The sequence below is a fragment of the Trachurus japonicus genome, chromosome 24, assembly GCF_045865225.1.
Source record: "Trachurus japonicus isolate A0001 chromosome 24, Traja_1.0".
Classification (NCBI taxonomy): Eukaryota; Metazoa; Chordata; class Actinopteri; order Carangiformes; family Carangidae; genus Trachurus; species Trachurus japonicus.
In genome coordinates, this window is record NC_140930.1 from 25,256,089 (window position 1) to 25,280,248 (window position 24,160).

Here is a 24,160-nt window from a genome sequence, read left to right on the forward strand (position 1 = left end):
CACTTACTATATAGAGTGTTTGGTCTGAAACACGGGTCTGTCAGTCACTCTGCTCTGCTGTAAGCCGAGGAGAAAACTTTCCTTGTATCCTACAACCTTTATCCAATGAGGAGAGAGAACGGCATAAAGGGGCGGTCCTCTCTGTGTGTGCAGCCAAGGGATGCGCGTGAATGTGGTGACGTAGGGACGAGGGCGGGGACTGCTAACTCCATCGGTTGACAAGAAGTTAGCCAAAACCACCGGATCACTTACTTCTGCTTTAATGGAAAGGGTTTTTCTCATTTAGCCGGAGCCCCCCCCCCCATTGGAACAGCCCAGAAGGGGCCCCTGAGGCCATATACTGGGACCCCATTCGGGAACCACTTAGCTGTACTTCTTCAAAACTTTCAGAGTTATGTATTGCCTAGGAAAAAAATAAATAAATAGTGAGGGCCTGTGGCAGCAGCAGCAGCAGCAGTGTGCATGTGCTCAGAATAACACTGACAACTCACTGTTTCAAGCCACAGAAATCTGATGTAGCAGATGAATGCTACATGGCAGAGCGCGTCTCTTCCTCCCTGTCTGATAAAGGAAGGCTCGGTGAAACATGAGCAGACAGGGGTATAGACTGTGTGTTTGGTGTTGATTGCAAAGGTCTGTCAAAGCTAGACCTCCTGAATTCCAAATGGCCCCATCTCTCTCTCTCTCTCTCTCTCTCTCTCTCTCTCCATCCAGCAGCTGCGCCTCTCATGCCTTTCCTGACGCCGAGCGAAGCCTCCCATACAGATGAGCGCTGGAAGCCACGCACCTCTTGACGTAGACCACAAGACCGTTTGCGGTGCCACTCGGTCTCCGTAGCACGTATTGCGCAACGTGACTGAAGCTCGAACTGGCTCCGCGGCGGGCACATCCGGCTCCCACCGTCGCGTCAATTCAATTTCTTTCGTTTCTTTTTTTTTTTTTTTTAACAAAGTGGTCTCCTAACGCCCCAGACGAGCAGCAGCAGCAGCAGCAGCAGCAGCGGCGGCAGCAGCAGCAGCGGGCATCGCCGAGGAGCCGTTGGAGCACCGGACCCTCCCCTTGTCATTGCCACCGGCGGCTGGAGAGAGAGACAGAGAGAGAGAGAGGGATGAGTTGAGCGCGCGCGGCGTCGGGGTGCAGTCGTGATGTGACTTGGTGTGAACGCACGAGCCTTTATTGTAGTATCGCAACGACTTTATGGGATGGAAACGGTGAGAATTTGATGTTGGAGCTGTTTTTTTCCTCCCCCCGTCCAGCAGATGTGATGGCTTCGTCTGACAGCGTGCAGTCAATGCAGCAGCAGCCGCGGAGCGAGCCGTGGCCACAGCTGGAATAGAGGAGGAAGAGGAGGAGGAGAAGGAGGAGGGAGCTATGTCCGTGTGCACCGAGCCTCCGTCCGCCCGTGGTCTACAGCATCTGTGCAGCGGTTAGCAGCCTCGGGGGGTCTTCGCTAAAGTCCAGTTTTGTCCTTCTAGTCTGAGAAGCGCGCCCACCTGGAGCCGAGCAGCGGCTGCTGGTTGGTGTTGAGGCCGGCTTTCTGCAGACGCACTCCCCGCGTCTGCTCCAGCCTCCACCGCATCCTTTCTCGGCGTCTCCGTGCCGCGAGCGCTGCGCTTTTTTCTCTCTCCTCTTCTTTTTTTTTTGGTGTGTGACTTCATGGCAGTGGACATCAAACCCAAACCCACCCCTACCTGAGTCCGTTTGCCCCCTCTCTCCCTCCCTCCCTCCCTCCCTCCCTTCCTTCCTTCCTCCCTGCGCCCACAAATACCTTTACAGTAGCTCCTATACGACCGAGACTTTAATCAATTCGACGTGTGGATCGGAGCGGCGCCGCTGTCTATGCGCCTCAGTTAGTCCACCTCGCCGGGAGACTGAGGACTTCTTGCCATTGAAGAGCTGGATATGCAGAGATTAACGTGAAGGGATGGATCTAATTATCTGTGTTTTGGGGCTGCTGGCGCTGATCGTGGAGGGCATCCGTTGCCAAGGAGTGTATGGTGAGTGTGTGCAGTTTGCTTCTCTCCTCCAAACCAAATGTGATCATGACCTTGTAAAACACCAGCCGCTCATAAATCAGCACTTATTCCTTTTTTTTTCCTTTTTAAATAAATCGCAGGATCCTGTGATTAAAAGAAAGGAGGGGGTGAAAAAAATCCTCAAGTGTGACAAGGCTGACAGACCAGGTCTGAATGTCATGTCTGAGTGAGAGGCTCCAAATGTTCTGAGAAAAGCCTGAGGTTATACAGCAAACCGCGCGTGTAGCCAATCATGCACAGCCCCCCCTTTTCTCATCCAATCCATCACTCAGGATGGTCGGAGAGGAGGCTAAATTTAGTAAAGGTACATTCATAGATAATTACACTTGAACCTGGTGGATGTGTCTGGAAGCCCGCAGCCCCCACCAGACCTGCTCACCTACATCTAATTTGTTAATCATCATCATAAAATGTCGGCATGGCACTTGCCTTATACATTAGGCCACATGTCTTTTTTTTTTGTTGAATGTCACCACAAGCACAGTATAGTCTGCTCAGCAGTGACATTTAGTATGCACAGTCATGAGTGATGGTGATGTGGTTGATCTACCCTCTTCCCTATGTCTGTCTGAATCTTCCTCAGTCTCTCCCTCCCTCCCACACACACACACACACACACACACACACACACACACACACACACACACACACACACACACACACACACACACACACACTCATTTCTCTCTCTTACCCTGTATGCTTGTGCAACCAGTGGTACAGATGATGTCTCATATGAGTCGTCATCCTCCCAGCAGCAGCAGCAGCAGTGGCGGCGGCCGTGGCGGCAGCAGCAGCAGTAACACTGTGAGGAAATAATGATTCATGTGCACTAACATTGGGGACGGGGAGGAAACCTTGAAGCGTCACAGCCCCATGACCTGCCGCCAGTGACAGCGGCTCTCTGACCGACCGAAGCAGAAGCGGAGGCAGAGGCTGGGGCTGGGAGAACGCCAGGTCAAGTTGAGATGTGGGATGGTGTGTTTCTGAGCCTGTTGCCGAGCACTAAAAAGATCTTTGTCGCTAAGGTGCCAGCTTTCCCGCCTATATTATAATATATATAAATGTGTGTGTGTGCAGAGATGATGTAGCAATAAAAAGGTGCTGTGAGCATGACAGGAACAACCATGGTGCTGCACCTGACCAATGATGCACCATTTTTTTGATCTATCCCTTCGCTTTGCTGTGCAGGGAGGAGGTGAATAAGATTGTAAATCACAGCACACGTCAGGGCAGCTGGGACTGCTCATGTATGTGCACAATTTATTCATATCGCCGCATCTCCCCCCCACCCCCCCTTTGCTCTGACACCTGTTGCGTTTCAGACATTTCACATTGTAACGTATAGAAATGAGTCAGCTACACTTCAGATCTCTCTGCACTCATCAGGCGTGTGTGAGGTTTGTACGTAGGTAGGTTGCTGTTGGTGGGACTTAGTGGATCCCTCCATGTTACGCCGTTAAGCCCGAGGACATAGTCTCTCATCAAACATTGATGTCTTAAGGAATCACAGCCTTTGCTTGATTCAATATCTGTATCTGTAAAAAGAAATGGTCTCTGCAAGATATACATATTAATATATATGCAGTTATATGTGCGAGGGAGACAGCCGTGACGTTACCCATCAGAGCTGATCACATGAATGTCAGATCAAAGCCTCGCTCGGACTCTCGGTGTGAGCAGGATGTCCACGCTGCAGCGCCAGCCTGCAGACCAAGATGCAAGCTCATTAGGAGGAATCATATCCCATGATTTCCAATGTGGCTGTTGCCATAGTGGTGTGTGTGTGTGTGTGTGTGTGTGTGGACTGGTAGGCTTAAAGCAGCAGCGGCAGCAGAAGGGACAGGGAGATGTAACAGATGGAAGTGTTTGAGTATTTAACTCTGTGTGTTTGTGCATAATGTGTGTGTGTGTGTGTGAGGATGAATGTTTGTTGTGCAGCTTTAAAACTCCCCAGTGTATTGTCACCCCATTTCTTTCCATCACTGTTGTGATTCACCCATAAATGTGCTTCAGTAGGGATTTGCTCTGCTTTCTTGCTGCTGCTGCTGCTGCTGTATATTTTGGCCCAGTAGCAGGGGACGGGGACTAACAGGTGTAGGTGGATGGATACAGTGCAGAGGTGTTTATAGGATTAAACTTATATCCATTCACGCTGTTGGTAAATTCCTCCATAATACCTTGCTGTATGTGTGAAGCATACTGCAGACAGGTGGTGTGAATGAAAATGGCAAGGTTCAAAAGTCAACATTTATTATTGATGGTGGCAAAACATTAGCATGCGCTGTGTGTCCTTTCCCATTGTATTCACTGATGGTTTTGACACATGAAAGGGGAGAGGGGGGGTGTGTGTGTCAGAGAATGGAGTAGAGTGCACCACAACATGAAAAGCAGTGAGTGTTTGAGTAAAATAAAGGCTGTGATTGGATAACATGGTGCTGCTGGTGGTGGTTTCACTATAATAGTGGTTCCCAACCTTTTTTGGCTCGTGACCCCATTTTGACATCACAAATTTCTGGCGAACACGTGGTGCGGCCGTCAATCAAGATGCGCCAGCATTATATGCTGCATTTTATTTGAACTCGATTTATATTCGAGAATGAAGTGAAAGTATAAAACACAGTTGTTTAAGATTGTGTGTGGTGTTTTTAATCATAACTTTAAAAAGAATAATAATTAGTTAAAAAAAAAAAATCAGTAATTTCTTTTTATCAATGGGCTTTATGCACAGCTCCACTACTTCCTGAAATAAGCCAGCTCCTTTATTTCCTGTCTTACATTATTGGACCAACTGATTAATCCAGGTGTGTAGACCTCACAACAATGGTCAGGCACACCTGGATTAATCAGTTGGTCCAATAATGTAAGACAGGAAATAAAGGAGCTGGCTTATTTCAGGAAGTAGTGGAGCTGTGCATAAAGCCTATTACTAGACATTTCAGGCGACCCCATTTGAATTCAATGCGACCCAACATGGGGTCCCGACCCCAATGTTGAAAATGACTGCACTATAGGGTGTATAGAGGCCACTGCAGTAGTAGTAGTTTAGAATCTACAGTGTCACATTGTGGTTGATGGTCCTACAGTATTCTTTCCAGTACGAACCACCCACAACTACCACATCCCACCATCTCCTCCTCCTGCATTCAAAGCCGACAGCAGATGAATGAGGCGGTTTGCGAAAATGAGACTTTTGGTGATTATTTTTTTATCGCCGAGCATCAGTATACGTCATGGCTGCTGACTAAATGGTGGAATCATAATGTGCTAATGAAGAAATCACATACTAGTGTGTTAAGTGGTGCTGCCAGGGTCATTAAAGAGGATTGATGAAGGTTAGTCATCGCTCCATGACTCCAGGCCACAGGAGTGAAAAAGAGAGACACCACTAAAGTACAACATCTGCTGCACTCCCTCTCCCTCCCTCTCTCTCATCCTCCCCATCTCTTCCTCTGTTTTCCTTTTCTTTCCTGAGAGTGTATCCTCTTGCTATCCACACACACACATCCTTCCCCATGAGACTGCTCTATTATCTCAACCTGTGCTCATCCCCGTGTTGCCTGACAGAGCTCCAGCAGCCCAGAAGCTGCTCCTCCATCAACAGCCAATGGAGAAGTCCCATGATGACACACATCCACAAACCTGCTAATCATCCTCAAGTGGCATTTCTTCTGTAATGTGGCTGACAACTAATCTGCTCTCAATGATAATATCAAATGGCTACAATGGAACATGACTCGTATGATAGCATGGAAATGCTTTTCTGCTTGTTACTTTATCTGGAGATGTACCGCCTTCAGTATGTTCTCTTTGCATCAAAGTCAGTCGGAGACAACCTCCATGGGATGTGCAGATGTTCCTGATCTCGTTTTGTGTTATGCTGCTGAAGAGAGAAAGTTCCTACTGCTTTTTCTCCCAGCCCACTTCTCTCACTCTCTCTCTCTGTCTCTGTCTGTCTGTCTCTTTCTCCCTCTCGTTTGCATTGAAGTCCAAGCAATTGCTTGGGTTTCTTTTCATGAGCCCCGGTTCAGACGCTTTGGCTTCTAAGCTATGCAAATTCATTCTGCCAGTGAAACTAAAGCCGTCTTTGTTGGTTCTCAGAGGCCTCCTCCACAGAGTCCTTCATCATTCCCTTGGATCGGGACCCTCACATTTCCCACCGTAATGAGACCACGGATAACTCTATCTCTTCTCCTCCCTCCCACTCTCAGCCCCTATCTCCCTGCCTGTCTGTCTCCTCCGCCTGTCTGTCCCTCTCTCCGTCCCCCCCGGAGAACAGCCAATGGACGTCTACAGTGTATGTGCTTCAATAACAGGGAAATGAGGATATATACAGCTGGGTAGAAGTAATTCATTGCAGTGGAACAGTGTGCGGTGTACGCTGGGGATTACTACGTACCCCTGGGTGGGGCTTCAGATAGCACCAATTTAATCATACCGAATGTCAGTTCTCTTTGGACCGAGTCCTCTGAGACCGGCACTGAATATACACTGCAGAGACAATGTTTGAACTTAGACTCTGCAGCGCTCCCACTGTGCTCAGTATTCACTGGATAATCTTTGACAATTTTCCTTTAATACTCCAATACAATGCGATTAAGGTGAAACAGCTGCTTCTTCTGCTGCGTATTCTCCAGGCTCAAATTAAAGGGGTATTCCACCAATATGTTCCTAAAGCCATCGGACCGGTGAGAGACAGTTTTTGCCTGGACCACCCATGACCAGCCAGTGTTGGTCCACGGAGAGAGACTCTGTGACTGAGTGAGGGATGGAGTTGCACCATTGGTCGGCAGAGTGTTGGACTTTTTTCCATTGGCTGTTGCTTTTTTCAAATTGATTTGGTGTGAACATTGTCTGAGACACAAATAGTTTCTAACTATGATCTTTCCCCAAATAAAGATTGGGGTCTTTATTTGCTGGATGGCAGGAGGTCCCAGGTCTTTATTAGAAGAAGGACATAAAGGGACAACGAGGAGTTTTGGAAAAGCAAAGCGTTTTCACACTACATTTATGAGCCTATGCGCGCACCGTGAAATTATTTGACCGGCGCAAGACAGACTCATGTTTTCATTCATCAAGAATTAAAGTCAGAGGTTCGAAGACGATCACATACCGTCGTAGTTCCGACCATAAACGGTGATTCGGTGGCGTTATTCTCATGACTCGCAGCGAAACCGAAAGTAAGGAAACGCTGGTCGGCTCGCCAAGCATTTCCACCACCACTAATAATAACAAAATAACAATAGAGACAAAACGATATATTTATCAAAAATGGGCCCATTAACAAGTGTGAGTAGCGGAGATTCATCCACATTATTCGTTCTGCCAACGGAGAAAACTCCTCGTTGTCCCTTTAATTTCCAAATCCCTACAGAGTTGGTCATGACTCATGTCTGTGTTTTAGCACAAAGCCTCATTTGTCATCTGCTTCCATTTGCTCTGCTTCTGCCTTGTGTGCTAACACCAACTCGACGCTTCCTGAAATCGTTCCAAATTAAAAGCCTTCTAGCATGGCAGTGGATAGAAACCCTAATTTGTGGCTACTAACGGCTCACCAGTGGCCAGTCAGATGACAGTCTATAGAGTAAACGGCAATAAAATCAGAAATGGACTCACACTCTCAGTGCTTCTGCTCCTGTGATAACAGCCCATTTGTTTTAATGTTGGTAGCCTGTTGCACTGGTGCATTTTGAGATTATGCACTGTTCAGCCATATCTCTGGTTTATACGTCTTGCTGATTGAAAAATGGTTTTGGTTTAAATTGAAACAATATAGGTTAATAAGAAGTGATTCAAGCTCTGAAAACTTGATACTTTCCCACAATGACATCTCTTTGAAATGATCAAAATGGTTCTGTCAGACTTCTGTAGGATCTCCAGAGCCACAGGCTGAGTCCTGCTCCTCCTATGTGTAAAAGTCAATGAGGCGTCCCTTTAATTTTATTTCTGTGACTTGGTGCTTCGCCGTGAAGCCAGGGGGTCACGTTTTCTGTTTTTTTTTTGTGAGGTGTGTGGCAGGGTGGCAGGGTGGCACTCTCCACTGGAAGGGTGCCACTCTGGGATTTGCCCTCTCTCTGCCCCCTTTAGCTATTTTGAAAGATGCAGCTGTGTATAGTCTGGCAGTAGGCAGAATGGAAAGTAGAGCTGTAAGCTTTAGAGTTGTTCAGGAAAAAGGATTTTAACAATGTTGTCAACTACCACAATGTCCCCTGCGTTTAAAAAAAAAAAGCAATTTTCCTCCCTCTTTGTTATGCATTGTTTTTTCCTTTTTCTTATTTAGGTTCTGGTGAAAACTGCATCCAGTTTCAAATATGAGCACATCATAGTTTTTGAGCTACCCTAACAAAACACAAAAAGACAAGGATGTGCTTAAAAACCATGATACAAAACAAACCAGAGAAAAAACACATTGTATTGTATTAAATAAATGATTACATTCAAACTACTGGGGTATAAGTTGCATAGTCACCTCCATCCTCACACCAACTGTGCAGAGTGAGTGTCCTCAGGAGTTTAGAAGTTGAGTAAAGTCTTTCTTGTTATTTATTACAGTCGGTTTAGCATCACGGTCGTTCCTTGCGCTGTCCACCTCAGCTGCCAAAGTACACTGAAGTGGTGGTGACGCCAAGTCAAATCCAATCATGGTAACCTCCTCAACTTTCACTCCTCTCCACAGTTTTAGTATCTCTCCACATTTACTAAACCGATTTGCATTTGTGCCAATATCTGAAGTGCTTTTAATGCATTTAGCACAGCTTAGATGAAAAACTGCCTCTCAATAATGGTGTTCAAAAAGTCTGTGTAATATTTTAAAATCACGTCTCTCAATTTGCCATTGCCTTCAGATATAATCAGTAGACTAAAATTTTAACCAAATGTTTCAAAGAAAAGGGATTTCATGAATTGCTGAAAGCAAAAACAGAATATATATTTCAGTATGGATATTCACAGTGTGGTATTTTTCCTGCTGATTTGCATTCAAAACTTTAAAAAAAGAAAGTATAATGTAGCTTTGGCTACTTTGCACACACCATGAACAGCTGTAATACTTTCCTCCTTCTGCTGTGAGGATTTGGATGAGTTCAGGAACACAATTTACCTCCGGATCATTCAAGGCCAAATCCCCACCGCGGACCAAAGAAGCTTATTGTAACCTGGCTGGCTGCTTCAACTGTTAAGCCCACATCCCCAAACCCTGAGCTACTTGTCCTGCTCTGTACAGTGCTGAGGACAGAAAGCTGCTGCTAATGATCTTGTAGTCATTCATTCATTAAGTCCTGTTCTGGTGCATGACAAGACCAGCCTTGTGCCCTGGTTTAGTTTGAATCAAAAGTAATTCTGTACTTTTAATGAAGTCTAGTATGGTCTCTGACCTGCAGTGAAGGCCTGCACTGAACCACATCTCATACTTTTCCCTTCCTCTACTGACATTCTAATGAAGTGACAATTTATCACGTGGATCATTAAAAAACAAGATATAAATCCAAAATGTCAACCTTGGTAAAGCTAATGTTATGTTGTGTAGCAGCAATGATTTTATCTTTCCTCATGTCGACAGGCAGACGGCCCGACGCCAATGAGTTAAAGTTACAGTATCTTGGTTTGGAAAGCCAAACAGGTCGTTAGTGCAGCTGCAGCTGTCACACATGACACATGCAGATCCCCGGGATAACACTCCCATCGGTTTCCGATGTGCTTCCGTTTCCATTGGGAAATTGGAAAAGTTCTGAAAGGATGTTTTGGCCTGTTAACTTGGTTAGATGAACACAGGTAATTGCAAGTAACTACGAGTGATGGCGGTTCCTGAAAAGAAAGATGAGTTGTTGCTCGGTTACCTTCCTGAGTGAGGATGCGGTCTGTAATTGCTGCTGCTAAAAGGCCTACAGCTTGATCTGGAACTGTAATATCCTGTGGTTGTTTTCGGTTCATGTCCTGGTTACATCAGCAGGAGGATAGTGTTTTTTTTTTTCCTGAGGATGACAGAATATTGGAACATCAAAGTCCAACTATCACAAAATGTTCAACTTAAAAAGATGAAATGTCTGTAACAAGGATGTTACTCTAGGCTCCTGTCGGCCCCAGGGCTCTTGGTGCTGACCATGTGATTGCAACATGGTTCAACTGGTTTATCTCCAGACACTGCATGGCTTTGCATGTCATAGTCGCTCTCTGTCGTTTCATTTCTGCTCTGTTCTACAAAAAGGAAATGCCATAAAATATATCAAATAATCTCTTATAAAACAAGTGCCCTCTATAGCACTTACATGTGCTAATGGAAAATGTGTCATTGTGCAGAGGCTTTAATTTGCAAGGTAACTACTAGGTATAGCTGTCAAGTATGTACATGTAATGTAAAGTACTGTATTTCACTGTGGAGTGGAGAGACGTAGAAAGACAAAGTAGCATTACATAGAAATGAATGTACTTTAAAACTATACTTATTGACAGTGAAATGGAGTTTGACATTATGTCTTTTAGCTGCGTGTTTTCTTTTATAAATGCATACAACATGTATAACAGAAGTTAATCTCTACTATAGCACCAAAACCAAAGACTTAAATGTTTCTGAGATAAGAATCAGAGGAATTGTGATTAAAACAATAGCACACAAACCTTCCAGGCTTCAGCATGATCCTCTCGTATGAGTCAGAGCTCTGCTCCATGGTTCAGTTTCAGACTTTTTGCACAATTTATAACCACTGAGTCACAGATAAGACATACATTCATTAAAATGTCATCACATACGCTGCAGGTATTGGTTCATCTCACTCCCTCTTGAATGTGTTTGTTTCTTCCTTCTTTTTTTTTTAAATATAGCAGATACTCATGCATTGATTATACTGTCATGCCTGTGGTGTGCGTTACTGTTTGGCCATGCTTGTAAATACTGTATACTGTAGGTGAAGCGATAAACAAGGCGCGATGCAGCGAGTGCGGCATGCAGCCATACGTGCTGCACACTGATAAGAGCAGACCGAAATCCCTTTAGTCAGGTTTTTAATTTGTGCATAAAGAGAAGAAACAGGTGCATTTATGCTTTTAGAGAGGCTGATCCAATGTTCTGTGAAGCTTATGTCCTTTTACCTGCCTTAGCCTGAGGCTAATGTGATGACATGTGAATGAATGCATGAGTTATATGTGCTTTTTAGAAAAAAAAATATGATTCATTAAATGGTAAATGGTTTCTTTATCGTTCATTCATTCATATTGAGCTGGTGTTACATAATCCTTTAATACACACGTTTGAATTTGATGAGTCATGCATTAGTCTTGCAGTTAAAAACATCACTTCTATGCCCTCATGAAGAGTTATTACATATCTTACAGATATTTTTTGGCGTCTGTGGTGTGTGTTCCTGCATCTTGAGTTCTATCATTCTCATGATTGGCATCGCTTCAAATCACAGAGAATTATACATGCTAGCCAGCTTCAAAGTGACGCAAATGATGAAAGGAGCTCATTGAATATGAATGTCTCCTCCTGTCTTCCTTACGCATTTCACTCAATTGAATTGTCTTGGTTAAGCCAAACTGGCAGGACCTGCATTTACACACAAAGTACAAATCACTCAGCAATCCCAATAGGTAGCTGACAAGAGCAAGAGGGCGTCTCATAGCTGCACTGTGGAGGAAATAAAGAAAAAAAAAAGAAGCAAACCAGGAGAGGATTGGTACGTTGTGGCACCCACAAGAGGCTAATGCCAACCTTCAACTATGTCACTTCAGCCCACACAGGCATCCTAAGTGCTGCTCCTGTGAAGTGATGTCTGTTGTCATGGTGACAGTATGTGAGCCTGGCATTGCACGTCCTCTGACTTCCCTGTTTCCTCCCTCCCTCCCTCCTTCGCTCACTCGGTCCTTCCCTCCCTCCCTCCTCCCTCGCTGCCTACCCACTCGCTCATTCTCTCCTTCCGCTCACATGCCAGGAAATCAATCGCTGAAACAAATGTGAAGTGATTGCAGAAACGAAAAGCTCCTCGCAGCAGCCTTACAATTGTGCACGAGAGCAGATGAGATTGGAGGAGTAGGAGTGGGGGTTTAGAAGGTTCAGGTTGGAGGGGGAAGGGAGGGGGAGGGGGGTGTGTGATGTGTCTCTTCAAAAATCACCACCATTTAAGTGCTGTGAGGCAACTGCAGGAAGGGGGCCTACTTATCTTGGCTGCAAATAATGCTTAAGCCCCTGTGACAAGCAGGAACAGTGGCAAAGTAAACGTGTTGACGATGACGCCTTGAGTCGTCCTGAGCTTCAGAAGGGATGCCAGAACAGCCAGGCAGGCAGCGAGGGAGGGAGGGAGGGGGCGCAGAGAGACAAGCCTGCATCAACTATACATACCAACAACACCTCCTCACCCCACCCTATAAACACACATCTAACAGTAACAAGCACTTTCTCTTTGGCTCACCGGCGAGGAGGAGAGTTGACTGTGGCTCTGCGGAGGCGCTGTGAAATTCCGACACAGATGAACGTGCGGTTTTGCGAGCGTGGGGGGCATGTGTGCCCGTTTTTCTGTGTGCGCGGGCGCTTTTTTCCTTCTATCTAGGGCAACACTTTGCTGAGATACTCATTTAGCGGTGCGGTTCATCTGAGCAGGACTCATCATGGATGCTGAAGGTGTCTTAAAGTGCCTGCGAAACATGCAGTCATTACATGTGCTTTTTACACTTACTAACCCTCCCAGCCTCTTTGAAGCGATACCCGACCGTTTGCTGAGCCGTTTTTCCTTTTTTCCTATAGTATTATTTGGCTTTCTGCGTATCCCTCAATAGTCTCTAAAAACCTTATTCTTCTAACAGAAATTCCCAATGTAATAGCTAATCTCTTTAGCGTCATGCTTTCTTCATCTCTCCGCCAGACACAGTATATCCCAGAGGCTTTTATACACCCATGGGGATAACCTCAAGCCATGTACTGTCAGTTAATGGCTTCCTATGGAAAAGCAAGCAGAGTTGTCTTGAGTAGGCAGAGCACTTCTCCACTGAGATTTGGCTCGGCGGAGGAGGAACTCTCAGAGCGTGATTTACTGCAGATGTTGAAGTTCCTGTGAGCTTCTGATTGTCGACCGTCTCCCTTCTTGTCTTTATTTAGGCTGCTGCGGTGAAAAGCTTTGCAGTTCATTTTTTACCAGGAGATGTACTGTAGCCTGTTTATTCTCTGTTGGAGTCCGAATGCATCAGCTGCTGAGAACAATACGTCGATAACAGTCAAATAAGTCCACAATCCAGGGGGGGAAAAGAATGAAATAAAATAGCAAGTTGTTGTTGCCTGTGTTGCCTGATCTCCTCGCAGTGTGGTGCATCCTGTTTAGAAATATATGCTCCTGCCTTTAGTTATTACAAATACAGGTGTCGTTTCCTCTGGAGAGCGTCTCCCTCGCCGCATTCAGCTCACGCTTTTTTGCCTCCCGTGAAATTTTCGCTTGATTTGGTTCGTTCTCGTCTGGTTTCAACAGCCATCAACTATTTATAGCCCGCACTCCGTTTTCTGTGAGCCAGTTGATATATATATATATATATATATATATACTGTATGTATTTTTTGGTGTCCAGACGTTTTTGTATGATAAAGGCAAATCAAATCATCACAATCTCAGATGTACAGTAACAAGAACTTTGCATATGAACCCGAGTCTAGTTATTAATGAATTCCAAATTGCCATATAGCGCGTTGAAATTGTATTATATGAAAGAAGAAACGTTCCAGTTGGAAATCAGATTCTTTTCCCTAATGAATTTTTTATCACATCGTATCTTTTGATGCGTGGAGTTCATGTGTTCAGACCAATTCTGCCAGAGTAAGAGATGCAATCATGTCATATCGTATATAAAACAGAGGCATTCAACGGGAAAAAAAAAAAAAAAAAAATCACATGCCCGTGCACGTGCACATTGGCGGTCCTTTCTGCCTGTCTTTCATGTCAGTTAGATTAGTTTCATCTGAAGATGACTGAAGCCTGAAGGGGGGCCTCCTCAAATGCCACATTCACAGCTCCGGCTGACCTTCTGCCCTTTTTCATCATTTTTACGTCTCCCCATTTCCCTCCATTTCATGTTGCTTGTGCCCTTACATTGCCTTTTTCCCTGCACACAATATTATTTCTCCTTTGGTTCTGGGTTTGTACCAAATGCCTCAGAGAATGGCATCATCCCTGAGCGGTTAAGACATCTTAATAATAAGGAATGGACCTCTCCACTGACCCCTCATTGGCATGATTACCTTGAGAAGGTTGGTAAAATATATATTGGAGAAGAGTTTATATTAGCCTGCTCTTGGGCTGTAATCAAAGGTCTCTGTGCTAAGCAGAAAAGCTTTTTCTGAACAGCAGCCTTCTCTTTGGCTAACTGCTTGACTCACCATGGATTTTGTCCTCCAAGCTCAATTGGGGGTGAGGTTGATTGTGTGAAATTGCAGGTCAACAGTCGATCTATAGTTTATTGTTGTGCCAGTCCTTGGGATCTCTAGTAGAACACTGCTGTGTACCTCCTGAATACATAGTTGCATTTACAAGTAGGGTTTATTCAGGGTTGAGACCCAAGCATAAAAGTCTAAATCATTCATATACACACTGTTGCCCATAAAGTTTGAATCATTTTGTATTCAGACACATTCCCTGTTTTATTCCTATTATAAAGGTCAATTGTGGTTTAATTTTCAGTGATATGTTTTGAAGAGACTGGTCACTAAAGTTTGGAGAATACACTTTATCTCCCAAGAATAAATTATATTGTCAAAATAATTTCATGAGGAGAGGTAAAAAAAAATTATTTGCTTCCAATATAATATAATAATATTTTATTCCAACTGGGCAACCGTGTATATGTGTGCATCCCCCAAAATTAGGAATCTGGCAGAAGCTTTGACCAAATGACCATGTAAATATTTGCTTCTAGGTTTGAATTTCTCATATTTTCGGCGTGTTTACTAATCGTACTGTCATTTTTCCCTGAGTGGCACAGGTAATTTAAAGTTACACAGATATTAGTGATTTATCTGCTTCAATAATAGAGGAGCGGCTCTCCAGGCCATTTCATCATGTTATTAAAAGAAATGACAAATCTGGTATAATTAAAAATGTACCACCAAATCGATTTCGTAGTAACATCTGGTGAGGTGTGATTTCCCACTGGCTTTAAGAGAGGAGGAAATATTAAAGTTATTAATCTGTGTAGGTAGATGTGGGGAAAAAAGCATTTATTCAAGGATGCTGTGTTTTAAATGAGTTTGGTGTGACTGGGCTGAAGTGTTGGGTGTGGTTATGTGGGACCATGCAGTTATTAAAGTTTGTTGGTGGTGGGGATATTAAACAGCCAGAAATCCCAGCTTCAGATCACAGAACAGACGACTTCAAAACAGCTTTGAAATGCACCAATAAACCTCCACATATTAGTGGATCTGCAGGTCCTCTTGGCTCATCAGAAGAGCCCATGCAAATCCAGTAATAGCTTCTCTGAATGCATTAATAATGCTCTCCAAAGAGGTGGAACCTGGGTGGTGTTTCCATATTGCTATCCATATTTATATCATAAGCCTCATATCAGCACATGCTGATAATATTCATGAATTCCACAGCAACCGATCCAGCAGAAGCGGCATAGTGAACATTTGGCTGTGCCCTCTTTTGCGGTGAGAGCCTCCTGCAGTGGGGTACCTTACATGTCGGCGTGTGCGTGGGTGCCCGGCGCGCACGCCCCGCGAGTGTGCGTATCTGTCTGTCTGTGTGCGCATTCCCTGTGGATTTCTGTGATGCTACCGAGGTAATTGGATGTGTGACGCCCACCAAAAATCCCCTTTAGCCCTGGGCAAGCGCTCTTTCAATCCCAGCATGCCTCTGTGGAAAGCACAACCCAAAGGAAGGCTTATTCTTTCAACTGGCAAACATCAAATGGTTCCCTGTTCTCTCCATCACAGCCTCCGTCTCTCTGCTCTGCTGTAGCATCAGAGGAAAGCCCATTAACATGTAATGACATGACCGTACACATGCATGGAAGTCACAGGGAAACATACAGCTGAGGATACACGCCCCGCTCACCGCAGCTCTTCTGGTTAATAACTATTGATTCTGCAGTGACAAATATTTTATATGTATGTATACAGTATATATATATATATACTTTGGGAGGATTGGAGAAGTGATTGTTCTCTCATGGAGCCGATGCAGCTCTGAGGCAAGTGCTCAAAAGTATCAAGGGTGTTCAATTATTCCTGACGGGTGGAAATGTTCCTAAACCCTGGCATAGTGCTGAGTTTTACAAAATTCATTTCACGATGGTTTGGGATGACGAAGAGCTACTGTAGTCTTTGTCAGGTTTTTTTTAACCCCAAAGAAATGTCTGCAAGATGACTCAGAAACATGAGCCTCCATTGAACCAGGAGGAGGAGCAGTTAACTGGTTTATGTAATATAACTTAATCATGCTAAATATTCATGTGGAGATGATCTGCTGTGATTGTGATGATAGCTGTTGAGTGGCATGTCCAGATGGTTGCTATATTATGAGATTGCAGCTATAATTGTTTTCATTATAAAGTTCTATTGGTTATTTGATCTGTAACAATGTGTAGTAGTGAGAAATTACACTACAAATAATATTTTTTCATTTTTGATTTTGCCTACTTTTTTTTTTAGTAAATCTGTTAATCTTTTATTCCACAAAATGTTAAAGATGTGTGAAAAAGCTGTCACCATTTCCCAGAGGCCATCATGACAGCCTCAAATTGCTTGTTCTTTCTGAGCAGCAGCCCAACACCCAGATATTCCATTTTTTGGCTACAACTAATGATTATTTTGATTACAGATTAATCTGTTGGTAATCCTTCGAGATTAAAAATGTCAGAAAATACTGACAAATGATGATGATGACCTTTTTAAGCCCGAGATGACATCATTAGATAGATTTTTCCCCACGGATCTTTAATTTAAAGTAACATAACAATAGAGTAAAGCAGGAAGTCCTCACATTAGATGAGCTGGAATTCTTGCTTTATAACTTAATTGATTGTCAGAAGTATTGGTGATTAATTTTCGAGCCTGTCAGATAGTAGATTAACTGGCGAATCATTCAAGCACTGATCACATTTAATCACCTACAATGGAGGAAATCTGCAGTATTTTAATCACATTTCCAAAGCTGGAATCACTAGAAGTTTATTTTTTTCTAGCTACACTAGCATCTCGGCCGGGTGATTGAATTGGATCTCTTTTTATATCAGATTTGAATTTTGTTGAGTTACTATTCATCAAATTCAGATCATTAAAGAAGTTTTTTTTGTGGAGAATGAAGAAATCTTTTTTATTTTAGTCTGTGCAGTAAAAAAGTCATTTATAGAATGATCGAGATATCATCTAATTCTTAAGAATCTAATTTACTTTTATTATGATTTTAACACAAAAGCTTATGTAGAAACCATTATCCAGGCTGTAATGTAAACTAAGGTCATTTAGCTTAACTACTGGGTGGAAGTTGCTTTGATTGAACATGTTGGACAGTAGATGGCAGGATGACTTCCTCTGACTTTCCCCTATCACAATAATCAGTTCACATTTCATTTACATGTAGCACATATTCAGTCTTTGTATTTATAACTACATACACCAACAAAACTAATGACATCTCCATCAGTCTCAGCTGCACTTTGTTGTTCATGCTAATTAGCGAACATTAGCGTGCTGACTTGCTAAACTGAGATGATGGGTTTGGTATCTGCTTAGCATGGCTGTGTTAGCATTCATGATGTGAAAGCCTCACAGAGCTGCCAGCGTCTGATTAATTCCCTCCGTAAATTGAGCGTTAACATGAATCCTCTGGTGTAACTGGACTTCCACTGTGGACTTCACAATGATATTTTTGGATTGCTGGCTGTTTTTAAGTCACTCCGTTTTTTTTCCTTCTCCTGTGCAGTAATTGGTATTGTTAATCCCCTGTGTAATGCAGAAGCGATGTGTGATGTCCTTTTAGCTCACCAGGGCTGGTTTTTCAACTAGAAGCCTTATTAATAATGCAGAACAAAGATGGGTCAGAACAAGGTTTCTTACTCAAGAGGACGCCTTGTTTAGGAAATTTGATCTTAACTGTGGGTGAGCATTAGTCTGCAGTGATGCGCTTCTTTGCATGCAGCGTGATTACACACACATACATGCAGTTGAGCAGAACGGACCCTGACGTGGTGGAACTATCATGATCTCTCCAGTTCCCTTTGTGTTTGCGTGTGCCAATCTTGTGTCTGCAGGCATCTGTATGCGGTAGACGCCGCGGGCTCTCTCCCTCCACCGGCCTGACCTCCCGCTGAATAGCCCACTGCAATGGGCACTGGCAGAAAGAGAGGATCTTCCTCTCTCCTTCTCCTTTCCCCTCCTGTTTATCTGCTTTGATTCCTCTCTGGATATTTCCGTGACCTTGTTTTTTTTTTTTTTTTTGAAGTTGCATAATAGGCTGCTGGAGGTTTAGGTGGAGGGCAAGCGGGGTGCAGAGGCAACGGGGGCGGAGGGAGGACACTGATCTAAACCGTGATGGCAGGCGAGGCTTTCTCCCTCTCACCTCCTCTCCTCTTCTCTCCTCTCGTCCGGGGGAGTAGAGGTGAGAGAGTGGCAACAGAAAGAAATGTCAAAAACAGCAGGGGAATTCATCGCGGCATTGGAACACGGTTTATACCCTGAGAGGGATGCGAGTGAATAAAATGGGCACTCTCTGAGCCGTGGAGTTCATTTACACTATACTGTAGGTAGAGAGGCTCACACCACACCTGCATGGGTTTGCTTTCTGTTTCTGTATGTTTTACTCCCACCACGCCGCTCTCTCCTGCTCTCACCTCTCGCTCCCATTTCGCACACACTCATGCAGGCGAAACAAGAGGGAGAAGGCCTCTGACTCATTTATATCTCCATTAAGTGGCTTGTTGTACATGTCAGCCTGGCTGCAGCGGAAGTAGGAGTCCGCCATGACGATAACGTCAAACGCCAAGGGGGGAACAGCTGTGGGAATTTGCTCGCCGCCCTATCTGATGACATAATGTGCTCAAACTCATTAACTTATGGCATAAAATTGCAAAGTCACACATAGCTCCGCTGCAAGAGCTCATGCTGAGATTTTTTTAAATGAATAATTGCAATTAGGAATGGACAATATGGATAAAAACCCTGAATTTAATTTAATTTAGAAAAAAATGAATTAAGGAACTGTGACTGGATAAAATAATTAATGTCTGTCTTTGTGTAATCCAGTTAATTGAATATCTGACAAATCAAACTTTACCACACGGATTCACAAATCATATTAAAATTCAATATCGCCATAAATTTGATACTGCTCGGTGATTGGAGGCGCCTCCCACGCTGGCCTGACAGGCTCGGAGATGTTACAGGAATCACTCAGAAGGTACAGATGATTCCTTTCATTCTGTTTATTCTGTATCGTAGGTGCTGTGATAGTTGTACAGATTTTTAGAAGTTGTTTATTCAGTTTTTCCGATTCCAGGAAGATTTTTTTTTTCTAATTTCCCCTCCACTCATGAACACATGTTGCTTTTGCTCCACCATCAGGATGTTTGACCTTCACTGTGCAGAATGAACTTCATGCCGGGCCGAAAGATGTTTTCACATTCATCTGCTGCGGGAGGACAGTTTCTCCATGCTCAGTTCAAGATAGAGTTGTTTTGATACGATGATTACACAACTGAGTTATCGGCGAGCAGCACATCATTTATTTATAGGCTTTATAGTTTCACTGTACCCAGATAAAATGTCGGTTTTCCCAGAACTCAATTCACTCTTCACTGCTCAAAACAGAGGAATGTTGCAGCTAAACGTCAGAAATTTGATACTTTACTTTGGAAAGTCCCACCAGAATGAAGACAATGTGTAAAGTGTGTCAAGTTTAGTGTGGGAAATACTATTAATTCCCACATTTATTTATTCTTTATGATTGACAGTTAAAGGGACAACGAGGAGTTTTGGAAAGCAAAGTTTTTTCACACTACATTTCCCATGAGCCTCTGTGCTAACGGGAAATTAATGTTTTCAAATCAAGAATTAAAGTCAGAGGTTCGAAGATGATCAGATACAGTCGTAGTTCCGACTATAAACGGCGATTCGGCGGCGTTATTCCCATGACTCACCGGGCAGCGAAACCGAAAGTGAGGAAATGCTGGGTGAACTGACCACTAAATAGTAATAATAACAAAAGAACTATGAAGACTAAACGATATATTTATTGAAAATGGAGCCATTAACAAGTGTGGGTAACATAGATTCATCCACATTAATATGAAACTTTTTTTATAACCACAAAAAAACTCCTCGGGGTCTGTTTAAATAAGAGAATACAATAACAATTTGTGGATTTTATGTATTTGTTCATGTTTTAAACATGAACACATTGTCATGCAACAATAAGAATCACATTTACATTTGTGTACAGTATATATGGACTGTATACAATTATGTCTATGTCACAAGGAGAAAGCTCCACCAAACTGCTCCCTTAATGACGCGTAGTGGAACTCTGAACAAGCTGAAACCTTAATATGTAGATATTAATCATATATGTACATCAAAATACATAAAATGATTAATATATTCACTCGCATTTAGAGCAAGAAACCAACATGAAAACATGCGTCACAGCAGAGTCCACAGCTGCTCCGGAAAACATAAAGAAATGAAAGGTGTTTTGTCAATAAAGATCAGTGAACTCCTGTAGCACCCTGCCTTGCCTGATCCTTCGCTGCACTGTAGTGACACCTCTGGCCCATGTCGGGCATGAGCTGCTGGATCCAGCCTCACTCCATTAGGCAGTCCCCTCTCACAGGGGGTTAAGATGAATCAGATTTACTGTAGTATATTCTCTTTCTCAGGCCTCATTGAATATATGTAGATGAGCGCCTCTGTCCTTGATAATAACACATTTTTGTGCGAGCCCCACATGCAAGTCTTTGTCTAATATTTGCAAAGCTTTCTTCATGTTTTCTCAGCTTGTTTTTGGCCTTGTAATCCACGCTGCCACAATGCGACGCAGACGTCTTTGCCAGAAATCCTGTACGTATAATAGTCTCCGCTTTGTTCCTCGCATTTGTTTTAAGTGCTGCTCTCCTCAGATATGCGTTGCCCCCCCAGATATATTGGCACCGTCAATAAAAGCTAAACTCCAAATGCTGTAAAAAGATAAAGAAGGAAATTAATGGACCATATTCTCAAGTTGAAAAAAAAAACAAGCTGCTGTTGGTAATCACTGGTACTGGGGGATACACACAAGACAACTGTTCACGTGTTGTACAGCAAAGCCTTTTACACTTGTTTAAGTCAAACCAACACATCAAGATCAAGAGATCAAGCACTTGTGTTAATATGCTAAGTGTTCTTTGCCGCATTTGAATGGGTTCAGCCTAGATTTGCATTCATTTGTGATTCTGTGCCGTGTTGTATTTGATACTTGATGTGGACTTTGCTTTCTTTCTGGATGAATACTCTGTAGATGGACCGTTAATGGCTCTTTTCATAGGTTTACGAGTCCTCTTAATGCACTTGCATCATCAGCTGACATTATCGTATTCTTAACAGCAGAATGTCATCATGCATGCTAATACGTGGCTGCTGTGTGCTCTGAATGTTTTATTGGTACAGGGAATATGTTGGTGAATCTATTTACATAATGGAAGGTCTTTTACAGGAGGGGGGGGTTTCATTGGAGACAACTCCCCTCGGACAGAGGTTAACTGTTCCTCCGCTCGCACCGGCTCGTCTATGACAATAAAGCAAGAAGACATTAATGTTATTACATATCAACTCTGATTTTACACGCAATTATTAAATCATGTAGCGTCACGTATGGGAAGTGAAGCACGGTGGCTGAGTTTTTCCCGGGCTTGGGAGCTTTTGGTTTTGCTGTGAAGTCGCTGAATAATGAGTATCGGCTCTGGCTCTGACAGCGCTCGCCATGGCGTCCCATAAACAAGTCCAGGATCCAACAACGCTCTCCTCGTTTGCTGGCTTCACCACGGGGCGCCGGCTCTTTAAAGAGAATGAAATCTTTCTGCGAGATAAAGGGCACATAGAGCTCACTTAAGAGCACCCAGCTCTTGTTCTCTTGCTTGTTTGCAGCCTCGCAGAGCAAGAATGGGGACAGAAGGGGGAGAAGAAAAAAAAAAGAAAGAGCACTGCAGGATGGTAATTTTTAATGAGGGAATATTTAGCAGCTGCATATGATTCTCAGCGGTGGATAGATAGCCCACTACGGTATAAAAAAAAAAAAAAAAAGTCAATTTCCTCAACAACTATCGCCTTGGTAACATTTATGTGACCACTCAATTTACAGGCATAAAGGAAAGACAGGAGATTCTCCTCCAGTTCTGTGTTTATCTTACTCAGCGGTGTTCTGAAGCTGGGGCTTATTTCCTCCTTCTGCTTGGCTTTACTTCCTCTATCATTTCCTGTTTCTCCTTTTTTATTATCCTAAAGCCAAGGTGCACAATGTAAGCGATGGCTCCTTTGACTGGGGGTTCTGAGGGAAAAGTATTAGCAAGCGTGGAGAGGAGAGGAGGCTCAGCAGGAAGAAGATTAAATTATCTCTTTTGAAGGTGTGCTGGCGCTTTCATGAGACAGAGGCCATTATTAATATGCAGTGACACATGCATACATCCAAAATGATCCCGGACGCTTCGTCATGGATCATAAAATTCCCCAAGGTGCCTTTCACTCATTGCATACTGAGAGCTGCCACCGCGCCTCTTATGAATCATTGCGGTCCCGTCAGGATATATGGGAGGCGGGCAGGAGAGACAGAAAAGAGGGAAAATGGCTCTTGTGTTTTATTAGATTGCCCAGACGAAATGATATTAGTTTTGAGCGGTTTGACTCGGTGGCAGGTCGCCGTGGCGCTCCGTCCACGGGTGACGGGAAGGCCAATGAACAGATTGTGGGGTTTGCATGGCTTGCAGGAAGGTTAAATGGGTCATGTAAGCTGCCGTCAGTCTGGAGCATGATGAAGTCATCGCTTGATTTGTTGCTGGCATTTAAAACTCTGCTTTTTCCTCTCAAACGTTGTTTACTGAAACGGACTATGTACTGTGTGTATTGCATTGTGCAGCATAACATGTTGCTCTCTGGTTGGTTTCATCAGCCACAGGTAGCAATTTTATTTTATTTATTTACATTTATTTAGCCAGGGAGTCCCATTGAGAGCAGAAGTCTATTTTGCAATTGAGCCGTGGCTAAGGTAGCAGCCATGTATTGCACAAAAAACTAAATATCAGATACTCAGATACAGACCACTCCAGAAAAAAAAATCAATGATATTCCTCCCTCACTGCATTCTTTATGATACTTAAAATCATTAATATATATTAATTACTGTATATTTTTGAAGATTACTCCACGACCACGGTGCATGGTAGGAAAATAGTATTTTGCCAAGGTCTGTCCTGACCTGAGGTTCATTCAAAAGCAACCACTTGGATGCACGCAGATAGTTGCTACTACAGACAGAGAGAAGTGCACTGAGGTATTCTTGGAGTTTACCCAACAAAGCTTTGTAGATGAATATACAGTATACCAGTGCTGTAGTCTAGGAACAGTCAGTGATCTCCATCCAACTAAATCATAGAGAATGCAGTGATGAGGGAGAGACTTTGCAATGGAAATAAAATGTAGAGGAGCCTGATACACTGAGTCGAGCCTCCTCAGAGTGGATAAAGTTGAATGCTTGTATAGTATATAACCATAATCAATTACAGACATAAAGGTGGCTTCCACAAGTTTTTTTCCTTTGCAGAAAATGTGAAACATGATTTATTTCTAAAATAAAAGCCAATCTTCAGTTTGAGTTCTTGATTAAATTGGAAATATGTATATGAAATAAGAGCTTTTCATCAATCCATATTGGACACCCTGTACCATCAGATGTAAAAGTCCTTAGACTGTCAACGTTTATAAGCAAGCTTGTGATAAAATCAAAAACTTAGTTTTCTGGGCATTTAAAACCAATTTTAAACCCTTCTTCTCTTTGTAATGGCTGAAATGCAGTCTGAACTAGTCGCTTGTGCTGCAGAGGGAGCAGATGTACAGTATGTATGGTTCTGTCATCCCCAACCAATCGCCATACAAATGCAAATGAGCTTGTGGCTTGTGCAACGGACAA

At 43.4% G+C, this 24,160-nt stretch overlaps 1 protein-coding gene across 4 annotated transcripts in view; it reads left to right on the top strand.

Moving 5' to 3' along the window:
* Window positions 1-707: 707 nt before the first annotated feature.
* LOC146962056 (MAM domain-containing glycosylphosphatidylinositol anchor protein 2) overlaps window positions 708-24,160 on the top strand; it is a 208,092-nt gene continuing 184,639 nt past the window's right edge. For all 4 annotated transcript variants that reach the window (XM_085771362.1, XM_085771360.1, XM_085771361.1 and 1 more), the window contains exon 1: window positions 708-1,997. In XM_085771362.1, coding sequence (XP_085627488.1) covers window positions 1,925-1,997 — 73 coding nt within the window. In that variant the 5' untranslated portion in view covers window positions 708-1,924. The remainder of the gene's footprint in view (window positions 1,998-24,160) is intronic.